This window comes from Melanotaenia boesemani, chromosome 14 (assembly GCF_017639745.1).
Source record: "Melanotaenia boesemani isolate fMelBoe1 chromosome 14, fMelBoe1.pri, whole genome shotgun sequence".
In the NCBI taxonomy this organism is placed as follows: Eukaryota; Metazoa; Chordata; class Actinopteri; order Atheriniformes; family Melanotaeniidae; genus Melanotaenia; species Melanotaenia boesemani.
Window position 1 is genome coordinate 27,767,938 of NC_055695.1, and position 19,718 is coordinate 27,787,655.

Genomic DNA, 19,718 nt, shown 5'->3' on the forward strand with positions numbered 1-19,718 from the left:
TGACTAAATTTCAGTGATTCCTTTTAACTGATTTATGTCTCAGTTTGTCCTTGTTTAACCTGAGAATTAGCAATGATATAATGATGCAACTTATGATGAGAAGTTCAATTTTAGGAAGTTTTGAGTCAGTTATTATTATTATTATTTAATTGATCTATTCTTCATTTTGGGATCTTTGTGTATTCAGAAGGTAAAAAACCAGAAGCTCAGGATCTCCCCACTAGGTTGTGAAGGGCCTCTTGTGAGGCTGTATAAATAGTCTTCAGGCCAGCAGGAGCCAAGCACAGGAATGCAGGCATTTCAATGACAAGGCGTTTTCAGCCACGTCTCCACATCTCCCCACACCTTCTTGGGTGATATGAAGGTAGTGTGTAGCATGTTTATCCATGGGAAACAGGAGAGTCTGGACTCAAATGCAACACTTGCTTTATATAAGAAAGAATGAATAGAGAGCTGAGAGCTGAGAGGTGTGAAGTGGAAATATACAGACGTGCTCCAGTTTCCCCCACAAGGGTCTCAGAAAGGTTATGCTGGTTTTTGTTAGAGATGGAAGCATGTCGGAAATCTGTGCAGTTTGGTGAAACAGGTTTTGTTAATGGATTTTCTGTTATGATCTTTTACTCATTTGTACCGTCACTTCACTTTGTTGTTGACATTCTGAGGACACTAGATGGCAGCAAATTGCTTACAATGTCAAAACTAATCATTCCTTGTGGAAGCAGCTTTCAAATGTAAAAGTTATCCATCAGACTTTAAAAGCCAAAGATGTTCAGGTTAAGCTTTCCTGCTGCATCGTCAGCAGTATCCAATAAATGTCCAGGACAGAACAAACTAGGCAGCAAAATAATAAAAAAACCAACATTTTATATATTCCAACACTTTTTGATTGGGCATCCTTACAAATATGCATGCTGTTTGTGTATTTTAAATTCAGGTACCCTCTCCTTCAGTTTTGAGTTCATTTCCCACGGGTAGCATCTTTGATGCTGTTGCCAAAGCGAGCAGGTGATGCACCTCCTCACCTTTTCAGACTCTAATGAGCAATGGCTGAGCTGATGCCAGCTTTTTGCTCAGTCAGTGAAAGAGGCATTCCTGGTGGCTGGATGCTAGGCGCGGTCTTCCGTGGTCAACCACAATTTGTCTCAGCCAGAGTCTTATGGTGGCTGAAGGCCTGGTATTCTTCAGCAAAGCCCTCATTCCCCTCACACACAATGCTGAATGCAATGCTCCATTTATAGTGATGCATTTCTCGTACTAGGATGCGTGTGAGTAAAATCTTGTTGGGAACCTGTGCATTTTTTCACAATGAAGTAATCTGGCCCAATTTTACTTCCTCGGGGCTGGTTTTTGAGGAATAAGGGAATAAGGAATTTGTTCAGTCAGTGCAACAGCCCTTTGTGGCTGTCTGTGCTACTAAAGATAGCATTTCTAAACAAGATTGTTTGTGTGAGGTCTCACTGTACAGGGCACCATACATGCTACTTAAGTGCACTGCAAATCAGTCAGAGAAAATCTCCAATTGTGGCATGCTATGCCTTGCATATGTTTGATGCTCTTCCATGTCATTTCCCTAACTGCCTCCTGTGCAAATGAGGCCTTTCAAATCTTGACTTGTTGATTGAGGAGTAGTTAGCAGAAAGCCACCTTGGCTTCCTGGTTTCAGTCAAAAACACTAAACCACAGGGGGAGCAATCAGAAGATGAGGCTATGAAGAATTTTCCAAAGACATCAGAGTACAGTGCCATCTCTAACAACTAGACATGGGTACATTCCATAGATTGAGGAATTTGGAATCAAATAAACATCATGATCCATGTCGGAGTTAAACATACGACCCTGTTTGAGCTGACATCAATCAACAGGACCACAGACGTCAGGAACATCCTGTGAAAGTAAATCTACACAAACATCTCTAAGTGTTTATTTTGCTGAGTGAATTTTCACACCTTAATCTCTGAAATTGATCAAGACATCTCTGTCTGTTTTCCTTTTATAATTGAGGAATGTTGATCTGATCTAGAACAAACTTGGCAGGTCACAAAACCTGTATTGACATTAATATTTTCCTCCGGATTTTAGAGCTGTTTCTTCCCAAATTTTCATCATTTCTACGATCAGTACAATAATTTTTCTATTCCTTTCACTTACAGGCAAAGCATCAATGATATCACTGTCAATGATAATTTTAGTATTTCATATTAGGAGATTTTTACCTGTGCTGGAAAAACAAGATACCCAGAGTTAAGCTAGCTACAGGACAAAAAAACTAGAAATGTTGGGCTGGACATCACTCATAATTTATGATTGAGTGGACAAAACATCAATATTATGACAACTTGATCTGATGAATCAGCATTATTACCAACAAAATAGTAACTAGAAGTACAAGTCACTTCTACTACAGATATCGGGACAAAACTTGTAATAATAGTTTTATGTATGCAGCATCTCTTTTATGCAACCTAAACTGTGTGAAGTATTATGTGGAATTCATTAAACTTGGCAAAGATGGGTCTGTGAAATCTGCACACTCCATTGTTTCAACACTTACCTGCTGTTTCTATTTATATCTCTGTATTTATTTATTTCTTTTTAAATTATTTTAATGGTAGTAAAACAGTTGATCATATAACACATTTTTGCTACGACTTAGGCACAGCTTCGAGAACAATGACCTTTTCTCTTAAAACACTGTTACCTTCACCACTCATCTTTTTTTTCCTTTCACCAATTTGCAGAAATTATGAAAGAATGTCTTTTTTTTTTTTTTACATGACATTCAACCCCAAAAAATCTATTTAAGATTCAAGAATCTTTATATGTCACTAACATTTATACAAGTACAACACACAGTGAAATGTGCCTGATTGTCTCCAGAGACTGTGCAAGTTTAAAAGTACGTGGGATACTTGATTGTTAAAATATACAAATGTCAGATATAAAGGGAATAGCAAGAGTAGCAATAGCTACGTTTACACGAAGCACTTTTAATCCAATCGGACATCCAATCAGAATAAAAGTGCATCATGTAAACGTGTCAGCTTTCCTCGATTGGAAAGAACTTTAGATTCAAGAGGGGTAGTTTAAACCTTTTCATAATCGGATTAGCAAGAAAAAATAAACACGTGTACACTCATTCCGATCGTTTTATGATGTATGTTTCTGTGCATGCTTGAACCACGTGGGGTTTCAGGGAAGACTTGAAAAACAAAACGGGACTGTGGTGGATACAACGTTCTTGTTAGAAATCGAACGAGTTAAGGATTATTGAGCATTTCATTGGTCAAAAGGTTAAAAAACAAACACATTTCTTCTTTTTAATTAGTAAGCACTGTGCATGTTATGCATTATGATTGTATTAAATCTGTCTATCATGTAAATACAACTGATAGGATCACTCTATCCAGTGTGCATGTAAACATGTCAGCTGGAATCTCCGGACAGATTGATTTCAATCAGATAGATAAAATATTTGTCGATGTCAACATACCCAGTGAGTCACTAATTTCTTGGAGTACTGAACTGTCTGATTATAACTTGCTTGTTCATTCACAAGTCTTATAGTCTAAAGGTAAATTCTCTTTCTAAATGTTTGTTTTTGCTTTAATACTCCTGAGGCATTGGCCTGATTTAGGTAGGATGAACGAACAGTTATAGGGATGAGACAGACCTCTTATTATCCTGATAGGGCTGGTCCTGTATCTCCGAAGTGTAAATGTCCTTCAGACAAAAAGGAGCGAATCTGGTTCAGCGATCCACAGTTTGGTTCACCTTCTGTGATACATTAATATCCTGGACCTACCAGTTACAAAATGAGGAAGTGATTTTCTGTGTCACTACACTTTCCACATTATTACAGTGGAAAGTTCATAGAATCACCTTGGCAACCTGAAACTCAGCTGTCTCAGATAATGCAAGCACTGCTTTGCTGTTTTGGACAAGGCTTGTACATGCACAGTCAATATTAGGTCCTTGGCGATGTGAACACTATAGTTGAAGCTGAACCCTTTCCATCGCAGATCTGTTGATACAGAGAGGAGCGTGGGACTGTTCCTGCCTTGTACTGAAGCCCAACACTCACTGATGATCAGTTTAAAACAGTTCTCTTAAAACCACAGTGTCAGATACTTTATGTCCTGTCTGTAAACTGTCTCATCATTGTTGATGAGTCCCAGCACTACAGTGTCACCAGCAGTGATGATAGAATAAAAACGGTATGTGGCCACCCAGTCACATGTGTAGAGTGGAGCAGAGGGTTAGGCAGACATCTTTGAGGTGCTCCTGTGTGAAGTGTGATGGTGCTGGAGGTGTTCAGCCTAAGCTCACCACCCGTAGTTTGCTTTTGAAAAAACTGAAGGTACAGAGAAGGCAGACAAGAGAGAACTTTGAAGCTTCACATTATCCTAGTGAAGCCAGTTCTCTGTCTAACAAGTAGCTCCCACCCAAGGAATCCTAACATCTGGTTTTCTTGAGAGCTAGCCAAGGCTCTCTGGAGCTAGCTGAGCTAAACTGAAATCTTTGTTTGGAACCGTGGTGTCCCAAAGATACCCAAACTAGCTCTTTTAAGATAACAAACTCATGTGTGTTTTGTTGCCAGTGGTAAAATGAGCTGGGACCCCCAAGCTAAGTGTTAACTAGCAAGCTAGTCAAGTACGTTGGCTAAGTCTGAGCTGAGTGCTCTCTGCTGTGGTGCTTATGGATCACAGCATTAGCTGGAAGCTCACAGACTGTAGCTCCTGGCTAGCAGGAAGGCTTATACCATTATGGTACTTCCACTTGTGTGTTATCTCGTAGAATTTTGTTTCATCCTCTTGAGAACTGCTCTCTTTTTCAAACATACAGCTAAATTAACCCAATATTAGAAATGCTAAAAAGAGCAAAGCATAAAGAGTCAGAGTAAAAATGAAGGCTGATGGAAAGAAACGTGGGCAATGTCAATTAGCATATTTATAGATCCTCATTCATTGAATGAGGAAATAGTGAAGTCAGATCTAAGTCATGTTCTGGAACTAACTGGTTGTGGTCATTTGAAAGCCAATGTTTTTAAATGTCAAAGGACACCATGATATATTTCTGTGTCTAATGTATTCAAGTGTGTTTTCTGTTTTGCAAATAAAGGGTTTACAAGCTCTTGCAGGTTAACCAGTTAGCAGTTCCAGTTGTCCTTCCTTTCACATTTTATGAAACAGTCTTCATATGAGGTCATGGCAGATGACCCACAGTTAACACATGACATATCCAGACTGTAATGCTGACTCTTTTGCCTGTTTCTGAAAGGGCCATAATTTTAAAGTCTCCCCTGTGGACTCATTTGATCTCTGCAGGAGGGGTGGGAAAGGAAAAGCAAAGGTATTTTTATACCTGCCTTCCTTAAAAATGTTGCAAGCATGATGTAATTTCTTATTTAAGCTCCAAATAGTGAGAGAGCTTGGAATGACTGTTGAGCTGCACATTAGCTCTAACTTAAGGAGACTTAAAGATTGTTAAAACCTAACATTCCTTAGAAATGAAAACATGTAAGAGGGTGGAGCTATAGTTATCCTGAATGGAGATTTTGCAGCTTAGTGTGAGATAGCCAGTTTGACGTATTACTTAGTTCTCACCATGCTGACAACTGAACTGTGTTCACCACATGTGTTTAAGGTGCGAGTACATTTGAGCTTGTTCATTGCTTGCTGCCAGAGAGCTTCATGAGGCAGCCATAAATGGACAAAGCAACTTTCGTGTAATCTGCATCACCACTGAGCAGACTGTACACAAACCTCTACCAGTATTGCACATTACGCATGTGTACATGTCATAAAGATATCAGCAGTAAAGCACTCAGATGGACGCATGTCAGTGGTATTTTTCACCGGTACGTTAAACGGCTGTTGTGATGAATAGAGCTGCCCAGTCTGAGCCTCAGCAGTGGCCTCAGTTCTCTGCTGGCCTGGATACAGGGTGTGAAGTTTCACCCAACGAAGTGAGACATTTTCTGCTCATCTTGCAGCCCTGGTGCCTAGGAGGGTTCTGACCCTGACTGCTGATGACACGTAGTCACAAAATCATATAATCCTCTTATCTGGTTACACATGCTTGCTTCCATCATGTGCAGTCAGTGTAGCGCCACATAAGTTTGATTGTGGAATGTGACTACATGTTTCTGGCTTTTAAATGTGAAAATAAAAAACATTGCTGCCTTTTAGAGTAAAACAAGGAAATTCAGATAATTTTATTTATAGGTAAATAGGTTGGACACAATTTTTTTTCTCAAAAAGAGGGTTTGTTTATGCATTCTTTGGGGGACCCAAATGCAATAAGGCATGTTATTTGTCTGCCTCTATTATAAATGGGCAGCCAAGACAGGCTTAATATGCCTCTACAGAACAACAGAATAAACTAAGAAGGGGTTAGGTATGAAATGAGACTTGAGGGAAAGGAGATTCAAAGGTAGTTATGTAAGTGGATCAGTGATAGTTGAAGTGGTGGAATACCAGCTTTAATATGGAGCATGTCTGTTGTGGACAATGGTAACAGTCATGCACGGCAGACAAGAATGGTAATCCAAGACAAGTTCAGCAGGAGGATGGGCAGTGGAGCCTCAGTAAATTGTAACTCTGCTCTGAAGCCTCTCACACACTCATACTGTTAAATTCATCAAGTCTGCCATTGTCAGTGACACGTGACCGCTCTCTGACAATCAGTCATAATGTCCCGCAGTCGCCTGGAGGTGGGAAACATGACAGTCTCATACTGTTACACCTGCACCAGGTTCCACACTGGATCACATATCGTCCACACCCTTCCAGCCAATCAATCACAGCATACTAATCATTCACACCTGTTTCCAGTCTACTCACACTGCCACATACACTCCAGCCATGCGCCACATCAGTCAATCCCCGGATTGCTAATCATCCACACATGCACCCAATCTCAACACCCGGCTATATACACATTCCCTGTTGGCCCTTGTCATTGCATCATGTATGTACCTATCTTTCCGTTGCCAGTTCAGTGTCTCCAGGATAATCTGTCAACTCCACCTTTTGTCTTCTAGTCGTAAGATCATTGTTGTTGTTCACTTGATTCAATAAAAGCCTTGTTAACCATCATCTGTCTCCAAGTCTCCTTCGTAACAAAAACCAAACACTAAAACAATACACAGAATATGACAGAAAATGCAACTGATAAAACACAACAAGAGCAGTTCAGGTCTACATCCGTCCGCTAAGGCTAAATGAAAAAATGTATCTGGGAAAATTAATTATTTAAACTGGGCCCAGCAAATCCATCCATAACACTGAGTAATTATGTACACAAACAAACTAATACATACAGCATCACACACTGTCCATGTATATCAGATGAGTTAAAAAGCTGCCTGTCTTTGAATGGTTTGTTGTTTAGAGTCATCGGGTCTGTGGAGTCTGTTCCACAGCTGGACTTTGAACAGTAAGCACCGGGTTGCATTCTTCTGTTCACCTGTTAAATGACTTTCTTCTGTTCATCATGCTTGATAAGGCATGGCCATTAGATTGAGCTTACAGTAATCTGGCTTTTGATGAGATATTTCAGGCTGTTGTTTTTCCTGGATGTTGGATTCCTGTGTTACTGCCAAAGAGCTGTGTTTGAAGTTGAGCTGGACTCAGTTATGTATCTCTGACAATATTGAAGCAGTGGAATTTGGTTTGTGTGTCTTGACTGTTACTGCCTGTATATAAATACCAGCAGACTGTTGTCCCTTAAAACAGTTTTTTTTTTAAATACAGAGCTGTAAGTTGTGTGTTGTGCTAAAATCAGAGTCTGCAGAAGGATACTTGTTTTAACGATCAGACGAGAGGTCAAATGGGACTCATAAAAACAAGCTCAAGTCTTCCTTCCCATGTACATGTGACAGCATAACAGCTGTGCGAATGTTAAACTGCTGTGCACAGAAACTCAAGATGTGCATCTCTGTTTCTCTTTTGTCCATGGCCTGATAAAATATCCCTGCTGTTTAGTGTTAAGGCTCATGACACAGTGGGGAGCAGCAGTTGGAGTGGGGGGTCTGTAGGTTTGGCTTTCATACAAAAAGAAGAGAGGAAGACATTTAATGTTGCGCTTATGTGTGTCTGATCAGAGCTCAGACCTATGATCATCGATTCAGAGGGAAGATGAGAGGTCACAGAGTTCAAATCCTGACAGCAGCAATCTCAGACTGGTGCAGCACATGATCTCCTCAAGTAGCATTTTGTTCTTTTGGCATGAAACGTTCTTGTGTTTTCAGATTTCGGTACTGCAGGATCACGGTCTTTGTTCAGGACTGAGTAATGTGCATCCAGTTTGTGACGTATACAACTGTACATCCGCCCTTAGAAGTCTCAGACTGCCTAAGTGTATTCAAGAACTGAAAACAAACAAAAATTTAGGTGTACTTGGTGGTGTATTTTGAATGTGTGGGCCAACTCTTTAAGATGTCTCCAGGCATAATCATAAATGTGACCACAGGTGAGATTTAGCTCTTTGCATTAACTAAATCCAACTGCCTTTCCCAGAAAGTCATGATACATACTTAAAATCAGCGCTGGCGCAGGCTGCTGGGTGGTTTCTCTTCAGCTGACATTGCTCAGTGTCAGAAAGATCGATGGTTGTGGTTATGGAGAAACTTGAATGTGTAAATTGATTAAAAGCTGCTGACATGCAGTATTCAAAGGAAGAACTCCTGTATGTATAAAAAGAGAAAAAAAGAAAGCCCCAAACACATATAAGCTCAACAAGATGAACCAGTTGGTCAGCATTTCTTTTTCTGTTAGTGGAGGTTTTATGCTGCTGTTTAAAAATGTGCACTTATTTGTTTAACATGGCTGATATGTTTAATTTTAGGCTCTTCTGGATTTTGCTTTTGTTGGTTTTCACACTAGATTTATTTGACAATTCTTAGAAAATATTGTCCTCACAGAGTGACATCATTAGAGGACATAGCCTCTGTTTTTGTTAGTATCATTTGGTCTCCTTGGAGCACAAACAGAAGTTACCATGACTACACACCCCCACTTTGTCACGCCAACTGACCCCTATTGAACCTTTTCAAACAGAGAGATGTTATGTATTACATTCTGATTAATATGCATGTTTGGTTATTTGTAGTGGGACTGAGAAGCCGCTTTGCCTCTGTATGTGTATATATAGAAAGTTTATAGACGATTGAAAGTTTAGCTTAACTTAAATAATAATGCATTTTTCTAGAACATGCTTAGCACATCTGATGCTGCTGCTCTAATGGATGGCTGCAAAGTCGCTAAAAGAGTGCACTCTCCACCACAGATGTTTAGATGATAAGGTGCTCTATTGGAGTGGAATCTGGTGACTGTGGACCACTGGAGTACAGATGATTTGACCTTTGTGACATGGTGCATTATCCTGCTGGAAGAAGCCATCAGAAGATAGTACACTGGTCATGAAGGGGTGGACATGGTCAGTAGCAATACTCAGGTAGGCTGTGGTGGTTAAACCAGGCCACGTTGGTATTAAGGGGCCCAATGTGGGTCATGAAAATCCCCCTCAAACCATTACACCACCAGCAAACCTGAACTATTGATACAAGGCAGGATGGATTTGTGCTTTTGTGTTTTTCTAGCAAAATTTTGACCCTATTATCTGAATGTGGAGCTGAGACTCATCCAACCAGGCAATGTTTTTCCAGTCTTCTATTATCTTCAATATCTACTCCAATGAGTCTGTGTGAGTTGTAGCCTCAGTTTCCTGTTCTTAGCTGACAGGAGGCACCTGGTGTGGTCTTCTGCTGCTGTAGCCCATCTGCTTCAAGGTTGGACATGATGTGTGTTCAGAGATAATATTCAGCATACCTTGGTTGTAACCAGTGCTTATTTGAGTTATTGTTGTCCATGTGTGTCACAGTAACAGCCTCTGCCCAATTTCCTGGTTTGACCTAATAAGGTGGCCCGTCAGTGAAAAGCATAGGTCAAATTAGGAAGTGTGCAAAATTTCTTATAGTCAATAAAACTCTTAGTTGGATAAATTTCAAATAATCTCAAAATGTGGAGAACTCCAAAGGCTTTGAAAAGTACTTTATGTCTAATAACAATTTGTGTACATGTGCATTGTATATTAAAACAGATCATTGCTTTAGTTAAGGGAAAATTTAAGGGAAATTTTTTAAATAAACAGGACTAAATTCCTGTTTGCCAAGAACAGAGACATGGAAATGTATGCAATCAGCATTGAAAGCTGTTGGATGTGAGCATTTATGTTCATGCCACTGAGTACAATCTTGTGAAGATACACAGAGAGCAGACCCTCTAAGTAATGAACACTACAAATAACCCCACCTGCCATGTCCCAGGGGAAGGCTGTTAGGGACTCTGCTGACACCGACCAAAATATCACCAGTACTGCTTCTGGTAAAGCTTGAATGGTGAGGATCTCCTGCAGAGAGTGAAACACACCACACCCTTTCATTCTGCTGCAGACTGTGCATCAGCCATCTACCATTTGGCTCTAAGCAAACCACAAATAATGATTTATGCTTCGTGACTTATATGAATTTGAAGTTAGGAGTGATCGAAACTATTATGTGCTTACTTTGTGTGCATACATGTGACATACACACACTTCTCACAGCAGCCACAGCCATCTGTCTCATTCTTGCCAGGTGCTGCCAACACAAAGTGGTCTATTTAGATCCTGACTTATGCAAGCTATTTTTGGTTGGGCCATACTGGGCTTTTCAAGTGGCCTACTTAGTTCTGGCATGTGGGATTTATCAAGTTTGGACCTGTATATTTAATGTTTTCTCTTTTTTGATCATACCATTGTATGTACTGTAGCACTGTCATCTTTTATTAACATAATATCCCTCTTCCTGCCATTACAGATCAGAGCACTAGAGGTTTCCATGGTGACAGGGTTGACTGGCTTAAACCCAGAGCTCTCTGTGGTGCTTTTGATGGTCAGCAGACTGTATCCAGGACAAAAAAAGCTAGTTTTGATTTTTGTTTTGGAGACAGATGCACCAAATTCACATCCAAACACTAAATATGTTACGTTTGAGAGGAAGATTACCTGCTGTTTAAGTTGTTGCCTTGTGAGTAGGATTTATCCTGTAAGGAAATAGAAAACATGGAGACATTTCCACCAACCACTGGAATTATATGAATGAATTCAGAACAGACAGCTGTGAAACAGCTTTTGTCTTTTAAATGACTCTTAAATGTATTTTTTTTTTCTACACTTCTGTCTTGTGTGGAATTTGGCAGCTCTGGGCTGTTCCCTCCCTCCCAGCCCTCTGCTCAGTCTGAGAATTGTGTGTATGTTTGAATGACCGTGTGGCTCAGAGTGGCTGTCCTGGTGTGAGTGTCAGTGGCTCAGTGTGTGTGTCACACTGTCAGAAGGAGACGCTTCATGTGCAATCCTACATCAAGGCAATCATCAGGGACTTTATCTAACTGGGAAGTAAGAAACTCAGCAGCTCAGGTAAGTCATGAGCAACCATTTTGGTTTGCAATGACTAGAAATTAAGCTGATTCGATTAAGCTACTGTAGGCCTTCTAGGATAGTTGTTTTTTGAGAAAAAAATATTAAGTTAGTCCTTGAAACAAGTGTATTTTGTCTTTGAATGAATTAACCTATCATACGTTGATATTCCTGCAAATTAGTTGGGTATATAAGTATTTGTAAACATTTAATTGTCATCTCTTTGGGTACTGATGTTAATAAATTTGTTTCTCAGCTGCTTAAGCAAATTTTCTGTCATTTTCTAACATTCAAGTGTGCATACAATCCATTAAAAAGAATCCATTCACACACTAAAAACTCCTCAGGATTCAATGTAAGTACTTATATATTCCCTCTTACCTCAGTATGTTTTTTTCATGTTTTATATGAATGCTCATGATGAGTCACTCTAAACCATTTGCCTGTTTGGCACAGTGACACTGAGGTCTGCTCTCTCACAATGTGTGAGTGGACAATGGCCATTGATGGACTTGGCTAAAATTCCTTTAGTCGCTTCTAGTCAGAGCTTCATCTGTCAGCTGCAGCTGTCTGTTGTCCAGTTTATTCTACTGAACTCTGACCCATCATCCTGTGCCACCATTAACCAAGCTCCATCATCATAGACCCTGTGCTTCCTTATATAAGCAGAATTCCTGCATTTTTCATCTTTGAGGCATCTATTTGTGCATGTACTTCATGCACTTAGCAGAAGACTTAAACTGAACTCAGCGTTGAATTTGTAATGTGTTTTCTTTCTCTCTAGTTGACAGTTTTCAAGTACACTGCAATTTAGATCATGTTCATTATTTTCCATTTGTCTATACATTTGTGGAAATATCTAGATATATGCTGCATTCATTCCTAGTTTCGGTCAGCATTCGTGGGAAAGAGGAAACCCAATATGCTTTCAGTCTTGTGTTAGCATAAATTAGGAGATAATAAAGCCAACATTGCTTGTTATAGGGTTTGGGCGGTTTCAGTCGACCTCTATTGTAGTTTGTAATTAGGGATAAAGACAGCCTTGATGCCGCTCATGTTGTCCAGTAGAACCTCGGTTGAATTTTGTGGTCCAAAGGCTTGAAACTCAAAGCTAAGAGCCAACTTGGAAGGAAGAAGAAAAACAAACATTTCTCTAGGAGACGTTGTCTACCCATGCTTTATACCTCATATTGATTGTTGATTGGCTTGTGGGTGCATTGCTTGAAAGCTGGTCACTCCCACATCTTGTCATGGTCATTATTGTAACTCAAACCTTCCCTTTCCCCCCTTCCCTCTCCTTTCTGGCCTGCACTCATTTGGGTTTGTGGTGAAACTGAGCTTTACTTCATAAAATTTTCCATCAACAGCAGCAAATAACAACAGGGTCAGATGAGGAGAGTGCGGCCTTCAACAAGCACTATGGAGGCCAGGGCAACAGGCTTTGGTTTGGCCTGTCCCTGTGGAATGCTCTCTTCTTCTGGACTAGGTTAGCGTGGAAAGAGCACAGCGCTATCTGAGGCTTCATCTGGCCTCAATTGTCTTAACTGAGCTGAGTATAATTGCTTTCTAACATGCTATTATTGTTCAGAGAGCTGGTGACAGGCTGTTTGATGGTGATGGTGGGATGTTTATTCACCTTCTTGGCTGGGTGTTGAATGAATGAAGAGGTAAGGGGTTACTGATGAAGCAGCTACTTTGTATGCATATTCTGAATAGTTGTGTTTTATAATGGTATTGTGTCAAGAGGAAATGGGTGGTAAAGCTACACCCTGCCAAAAAATTTATACCTTCATTCAGTTTTCTCAGAGCACTGAGTGAGTGCTGTGTTAACACACCCTCATTCCCTTCAAAATGAGTCCATTGATGGTTCAATTCCTTTTTCTGCCTTCTGCAATGAATCTGACTTAACAAAGTCTCGATTCCCCTCCCTGGAGAAAGCACACCATGCTGTTTGGGTCTATTATTATGTTCAGCACATTCCACAGAAATAGAGAAGGAGATTAAATAAGCATTACCGTCTGTCTCTAAATGAGTTTACGCAGTAATTATGCTTAATAGTAGATCATTAAGGTTGATTAATAAGAGGTTTTTATTGTTGTGCTTGTTGGGAATGGTTTGTGCTTCCTAGTTTATGCTCAGTCAACCCTCAGAGGAGCTGATGAGTTGTGTGCCCTGCTTTGTGTTTGGTGTAATTGTAAGCCCAAACAAATTTACATTTCCTTTAAATTTCTACTGATCACATGGCATGAGTTTTAAATTACTTTGTCCCAAAACCCAAGTGGAAAATTTCTGACACATTTAATAATAGGGGGAAAAAAAACTAAATAAGACCACTAATAAATGTTTTTTTACACATTTGCTCACACATGTTGCTCTGTCTGGATAGATTCTATATAAATCCAGGCCAGAATAAAGAAAAACATCCCTCTGCTGTGTGCTGGCCTTTGTTTTATCTATACTAACATCCATGTGCAAAACCGTCTACTTTCAGCAGGACCATTAACAGCCTTTACATCCTTCAACACACACACACACACACACAAAACCAGGAGTCTTTAATGTAATGATGTCATGTGTTATATTAAGTCCTTCTCTGCAATTCTCTTCAAAAAATGTCTCCTATATTAAAGCCTTGCAAAGTCTGCTGCGAAGCATTTTTTATTACAATGATGAGTGACTCAAAAGAAAGTAGTGACATGTAACTGATAAAAGAAACCAGAGTTTTTGATCAAATCCCTAACAGATGTGGCAGTGAGCTCAAACAAGTTGTTTTCACATTTCTCCACCTGGTTGTAATACAGAAAAAATAAGATTTAAAAACCACCCAGATGTACTAAAAAGAAAAAGAAAAAAAAGAAAGACAAAGAAAGAAATTTTAATTTTGAAGGCGGCTGCTCTAAATTTTTAACCCCAGAATTTGGTTTGTGTCACTTAATCATGTCATGCTGCACATCATCCTGCTGGTCTCAGCCTTTCCTCTGTCTGGTTCATGTGTTTGCAGCACAGGCAGCTGCTGAGTTCTCTTAAGCATGAAAGATATTCTGGGTTTTTGTTGCTTTGAGGAATGATGTTTCCCTGCTTGTGCTGTGAGATACTCTTCATCATTGTCCAGTCCTAATCTGTTTCTGATCATTTAGCACACTGACGCCTGGCTGATACCAGACAAGCTTCACATTCAGCTATCAGCAGTGATGGAGAAAACAGAAGCTGAAAGTCTGCACTGCTCCACCTGTCACTGATACTGACAAATAACTCAGTGTGATCTGTCTCAGTAATGACAGAACGCATCATTTTTCTGTCTAACCTGGCCTGACTCACGCTCATTCACCTCCTGTTTCTGTACCTGCCCTCCATTCACTCACTTTCTCCGTCTCGCTTTGAGCTCCCACGCCCACCCTGTCAGATGTAGTATGAAGTGCTGTCTGGATATTTGGGCTGATTGATTGCTTTCTGGAAGAAGAGTCAGCCTGCTGTTTGACTGACACACCAGAATGTATTTTAAAAAAAGACACGTAATAGCCATGCAGTGGGATGTTGGGAATTTTTATGCAGCTGTCCAAGATAGCAGGAATGTCCTCAGGTCAGGGCTCAGTGCAGGCAGAACAGCTGTGCTTCCGGCTTTTTGGGAATTCCCTCCTCTTCTTCTTTCAGTGCAGGGATTGAGAGATGAACAGGACTTATCTCTTCTACTGTTGATCATGTGTGTGGTGTGTAATTAATGCTTTCTTTTAAATTAGTAAGATATTAATGCTTAACTTCCTTAAATCAGGAACTTTTGAAGGCTTGTGTGTCTACAGAAGGAGGATAGGGGAGATTTGACCCCTGCTGTCTGATCTTGTTCTTGATGTGGTTGCATGGTCCTGGTAGGTCTGCTTTAATCATAACCCTGTGAAGAAAGATGAGACACAAGAAGCTTGGCTGAGTTCTAGACTCTCTCATCCCAGATCAGTGTGTTAGCACACCCCAGGGAGGTGGCACAGGCGCCTGCCCAGACACACAGCCCTCTGATTGGAAAGAGGGGAAAGGGTGTTTCGGCTTCCCGTAACACATCTTGTGAGTTCCTCAGGGTGACTGATGTTTGGCAGATAAGGAAACTCAGACATGCCTAGAGGGTGTGTGTGTGCGTGTGGATAAGTACTCATTTGAAGTTGATTGGCAGGCTCCTATAATATTTAGAAGATTGGTATTTGAATTCATGGATTCTTTTAAAAGAAAAGTGACAGCTTTTCCTTCTTAGACAAGATTTTATTGAAACAAGCATTTATTAAATGTTTTCCTCAGTAACAATTTTTAAGTAAAATATACCTCCTCTGGCAGGTGGTTCTGTGAAGGTCGTGAGCTGCAAAATTCCCCTGACATACAAATCTGGAGGGAGGGCGACCTGCACACGCTGGTGATTGCTGAAGCCTTTGAGGACGACACGGGACGTTACACCTGCATAGCTTCCAACAGCCTCGGAGCAGACAACACCTCAGCTGAGGTTTACATTGAAGGTCAGAAAATTAAAGCACCATTTTAACAACAACTGTGAATATTTGTCGAGATGCTACAAATATTTACAAATCTTGTTAAAATGGTGCTGGAGGAACATGGGGAAGTTTAAATGCATGAATTTTGTGAAAATTTCAATAATTTCTTTAAACTTTGAGGCAGAATAATTAAAAACGAGACATCTTTTACTCTAACTGGTGCTCAACATTTTATTTGTGATGAATGCAGGATCATAAATGAGCCAAATTCTCAACCTCAGATCAGACTATTATGAGCTAAAATCCAGTGTATCTGGCATTGCCATTGACCAAGAGGCTGCTGTCAAAACTAAGAAGCCCCTACCCACAATTGCCCATTTTGAGCACAACTTAAGTTAGCAGCTCACCACAGGGTCAAAAAAAAAAAAAACCTTCTGGAATTTTATGATCATACACAACAATGACCAGATGCATGTTTGAAGGTGTGAAAATTTTACTCCAAGCACAGTGTTCTAGCTGTTAATGATGGTAGTTGTAGCATCACGCTCTGAGACAGAACAATAAGGAAGAAGGATTACCTCCAAACCCTTCAGCATGGCCTCAAACCATCAGCTAAACTATTGAAACTTGGACACAGTCTGGTATTCCAACAAAGCTGTGACCCCAAAAACACATCAAGGCCAGTTGTTGAATGGGTAAAACAGACTAACATCAATCTTTTGGAATAGCTTCATGAAAGTCTTGAACTAAACACTGTTGAAAATATGTGGACAAGGTTCAGCTTGCCAAGGGTCATTTGCTTATATATGATGTTGTGTTTAATGATTACCGAGTCTTGATTTGACAGAAGCCACAATAAAATCCAACTTCTTCTTTTAATCATTATCAAAGACACAGTGTCAGTGGTACTATCTTTGTACCACAAAATGAAGAGTTCAAAGACATAATTGAAATTCCTAACCTGACCACGATGACTGTACAGTATGTAAATGTCTATTAATATCGACCATTCTGGATTAATGTCCTACAGCACAAAAGGAATGGTCCTTTGTGATGCAAAACTGGTACAATGTTTTTTTAGTGCAATGATCTCAAAGGGCCTCTGTCCTGCAGGTTTTAGGTACTTCCTTGCTCCAACACACCTGATTCAAATTAAATGGATCCAACAACAGTATATTTTTGTAATCTGCTGTTAATCTGTCTTAAATCCAACAGTTTATATAACACTAATGCAAAATATAAAAACACTTTTTTACTGGTTTTGTCCACTTTCAGGGGCTTCATCATCAGACTCAGACGGAGACGGAGCAAAGTCCAGATCAGGAACCATGCCTCAGTATGTGTCTTTCTGCATTGCCTCATGTGACCCCCATGACCTAGTAAACCTTGAACCCATGAACAGTTTAACTGAGCCCTGCAGCAGCTAATCAAGTGTACAGCCTGTTTCTTTTTAAGAGATTTTTAAGGGCCTAGTTAAAGAGCCATAAGCCTGATTCAGAACATAGGAACCAATCCAAATAATGAAAAGTGCAAAAGGTTAATGTGGGAAATTACTTTGTCAAGTTTGTCTTCTGGACTTCTAAATTTTAAAGTTTTTTAGAGTCTCCAATTTAAATCTGCTACATATTAACTTTTCTATCACCAAATTTGCTGGGCATTCTTTCTGCGCTCATCCAGCAGTGTCTGCACTGAATGCTTCCTAGTTTTCTAAAACTTTCTGATCATTATCTCTGGAATAAATCTGCATCCATCTGAAGTGCTTCCTGATTTCTGTTTCTGTTTCCCCATTTTGTTTACACATCGAAGACCGAGATCACTGATATGATCTTAATTGCAGAGAAGACCATTTCTCTTTCAAGTATAATGTTTTAACTAAAAGCATAAAGAGACAAGAATTTCCTCTTTCTTTTGCTATTGCTATTTATGCTTTGCCATTTTTTATTAGAGGGCAGAAAAAGAGTACTTCAATGTCCCTAACAATACGATCATCATCACCCAAAACCACTGAGGTTCTTCCTCATCGCTCCACTCTGGTCCAGTCCATGTCAAAGCCCCCACAGAGGGTAAGCCTCCAAGACAGAGGACAGTGAAACCAGATATGTTTGTGAAGCAGTGAACTCCACCTGTGTATTTTATATTTTAGATGCAGAGCCCGGTGGCATCACTGTATGGCGGTGAGGTGTCAGGCCCTCCTCTCTTTACCAAGGTAAATCTGGATGTATAACATAATATACAAATGAGAGAATAATTTCTAGGCTACCATCATTAACATCCTGCTATTACAGCATCCACTTCTCTGGTTAAGATTTTGGCACCTGACTGCAGGGATTTGGTCCCAATTAATCATAACAGGATCAACCACTTGGTGTTTTAATTTTCTCTGATCTTTCTCCATCTGGTGGATCAAAAATCTTTTCCTCAAGCCAAACTGTTGCCACAAATTTGCCTGCTATTGTTTAAAATTCTTGGTATAGCATCAAGATTCCTCTCAAATTGAACAAACAGGACTAGAATCCAAACAATAAAAAAGACACCATCATGCATAAAATGCATGCACGCATTCATCCACAGGGGTTGACATACATGCCTTCATACTTCCCATAATAACAGTTTGCGGTGCTGTGGCTTTTAGCAGTGGGGGTCAGATAAAACATACTTTGATGAGAGCTCCTCCTTCTCCAGTTCAGACTCTTCAACACTCCCCCAATAGCCCTCAATTCCCACTCCCCCCTGATCCTGTGGGTCTTGTGATGGGTGGACCGAGACAGGCTGAGGCAGTGCTTCAAACGGCTCTGCCAAACCCACACGGGTCAGGTCTCCTTCACTCTCATCCAGCCTAACAGGCCCTAAATCTTTCTCCACTTCATTAGGAAAAGACATTTGTTTTTCTTCACCACTATATCCTCCTCTTTTTTTAAAATTCTTGCAGGCTTTACTCATCTCAGTGAGATGACATTCACCTCTGGTAAAGTGAACGCTCTGATGCCACACATGGCCAGATCCATGATGCATGTACCAGCCCTGGTATTCCTAAATATGTAAATCCTGAAAACATGTAGTGAGAGGTTCACGGGCAATTCAGGGCCTGTTCAGTGGGTGAATGGTTAATATCACTGCAGGCTCTGTGGACTTAAATCTGCTTTCACATGGAAGAGTTTCTGCAATCTGGAGGTTGAGAGGTCCTCCCTACATCCTATATGAGTACATGAGGGCAGCAAAATGCAGAAAAACAGGATTATCTGTGAAAAGAGTGCTCAGGATGTCAGGTTGGAGCAAAAAGCCACATTTTAACAAGACTGTGATCAAAATTAAATTACTTGTAATGCATGCACGCAACTGTAAAAGTTCTGGTATGACTCAGCCAAAGTTTGGACCAGGTGCTTCCTTTATATATAAAAAAAGAACTCCAAACAGTTTGACTCCAGCAAAACAACATGTCTTTGATGTGGAGAAGATATTATCTCCAAGCAAAGTAAAGCAAGTGATTTTCCAGCTGCTTTAATTAAGAAATCACAGTTTGGGATGAATTTATGTAGACTGATGTAGACTTTGCATGAGTTCCATGTGGGAGAATACACTCACTGGCCATTTTATTAGGGCCACTTCTTTAACTGTTTGTTAACACAAACAGCTAATCTATTCTGCACATCCAAAACTCTAATCATGGATGCAGCAGACAAATCTGCAGAAACTGTATGATGCTGTCATGTCACTATGGAGCAAAATCTCTGAAGAATTTTTTCCAACACCTTGTTGAATCTATGACACGAAGAATTAAGGCAGTTCTGGAGG

At 40.1% G+C, this 19,718-nt stretch overlaps 1 protein-coding gene across 4 annotated transcripts in view; it reads left to right on the forward strand.

Moving 5' to 3' along the window:
• palld (palladin, cytoskeletal associated protein) overlaps positions 1–19,718 on the forward strand; it is a 54,661-nt gene that overhangs the window by 3,683 nt on the left and 31,260 nt on the right. For 3 of the 4 annotated variants that reach the window (XM_042005677.1, XM_042005678.1, XM_042005679.1), the window contains exons 3-6: positions 15,775–15,950; positions 17,202–17,262; positions 17,872–17,989; positions 18,070–18,132. In XM_042005677.1, coding sequence (XP_041861611.1) covers positions 15,775–15,950; positions 17,202–17,262; positions 17,872–17,989; positions 18,070–18,132 — 418 coding nt within the window. Of the gene's footprint in view, positions 1–6,891; positions 6,974–15,774; positions 15,951–17,201; positions 17,263–17,871; positions 17,990–18,069; positions 18,133–19,718 lie in introns of those variants that run through there. The other variant, XM_042005680.1, reaches the window with a different exon arrangement.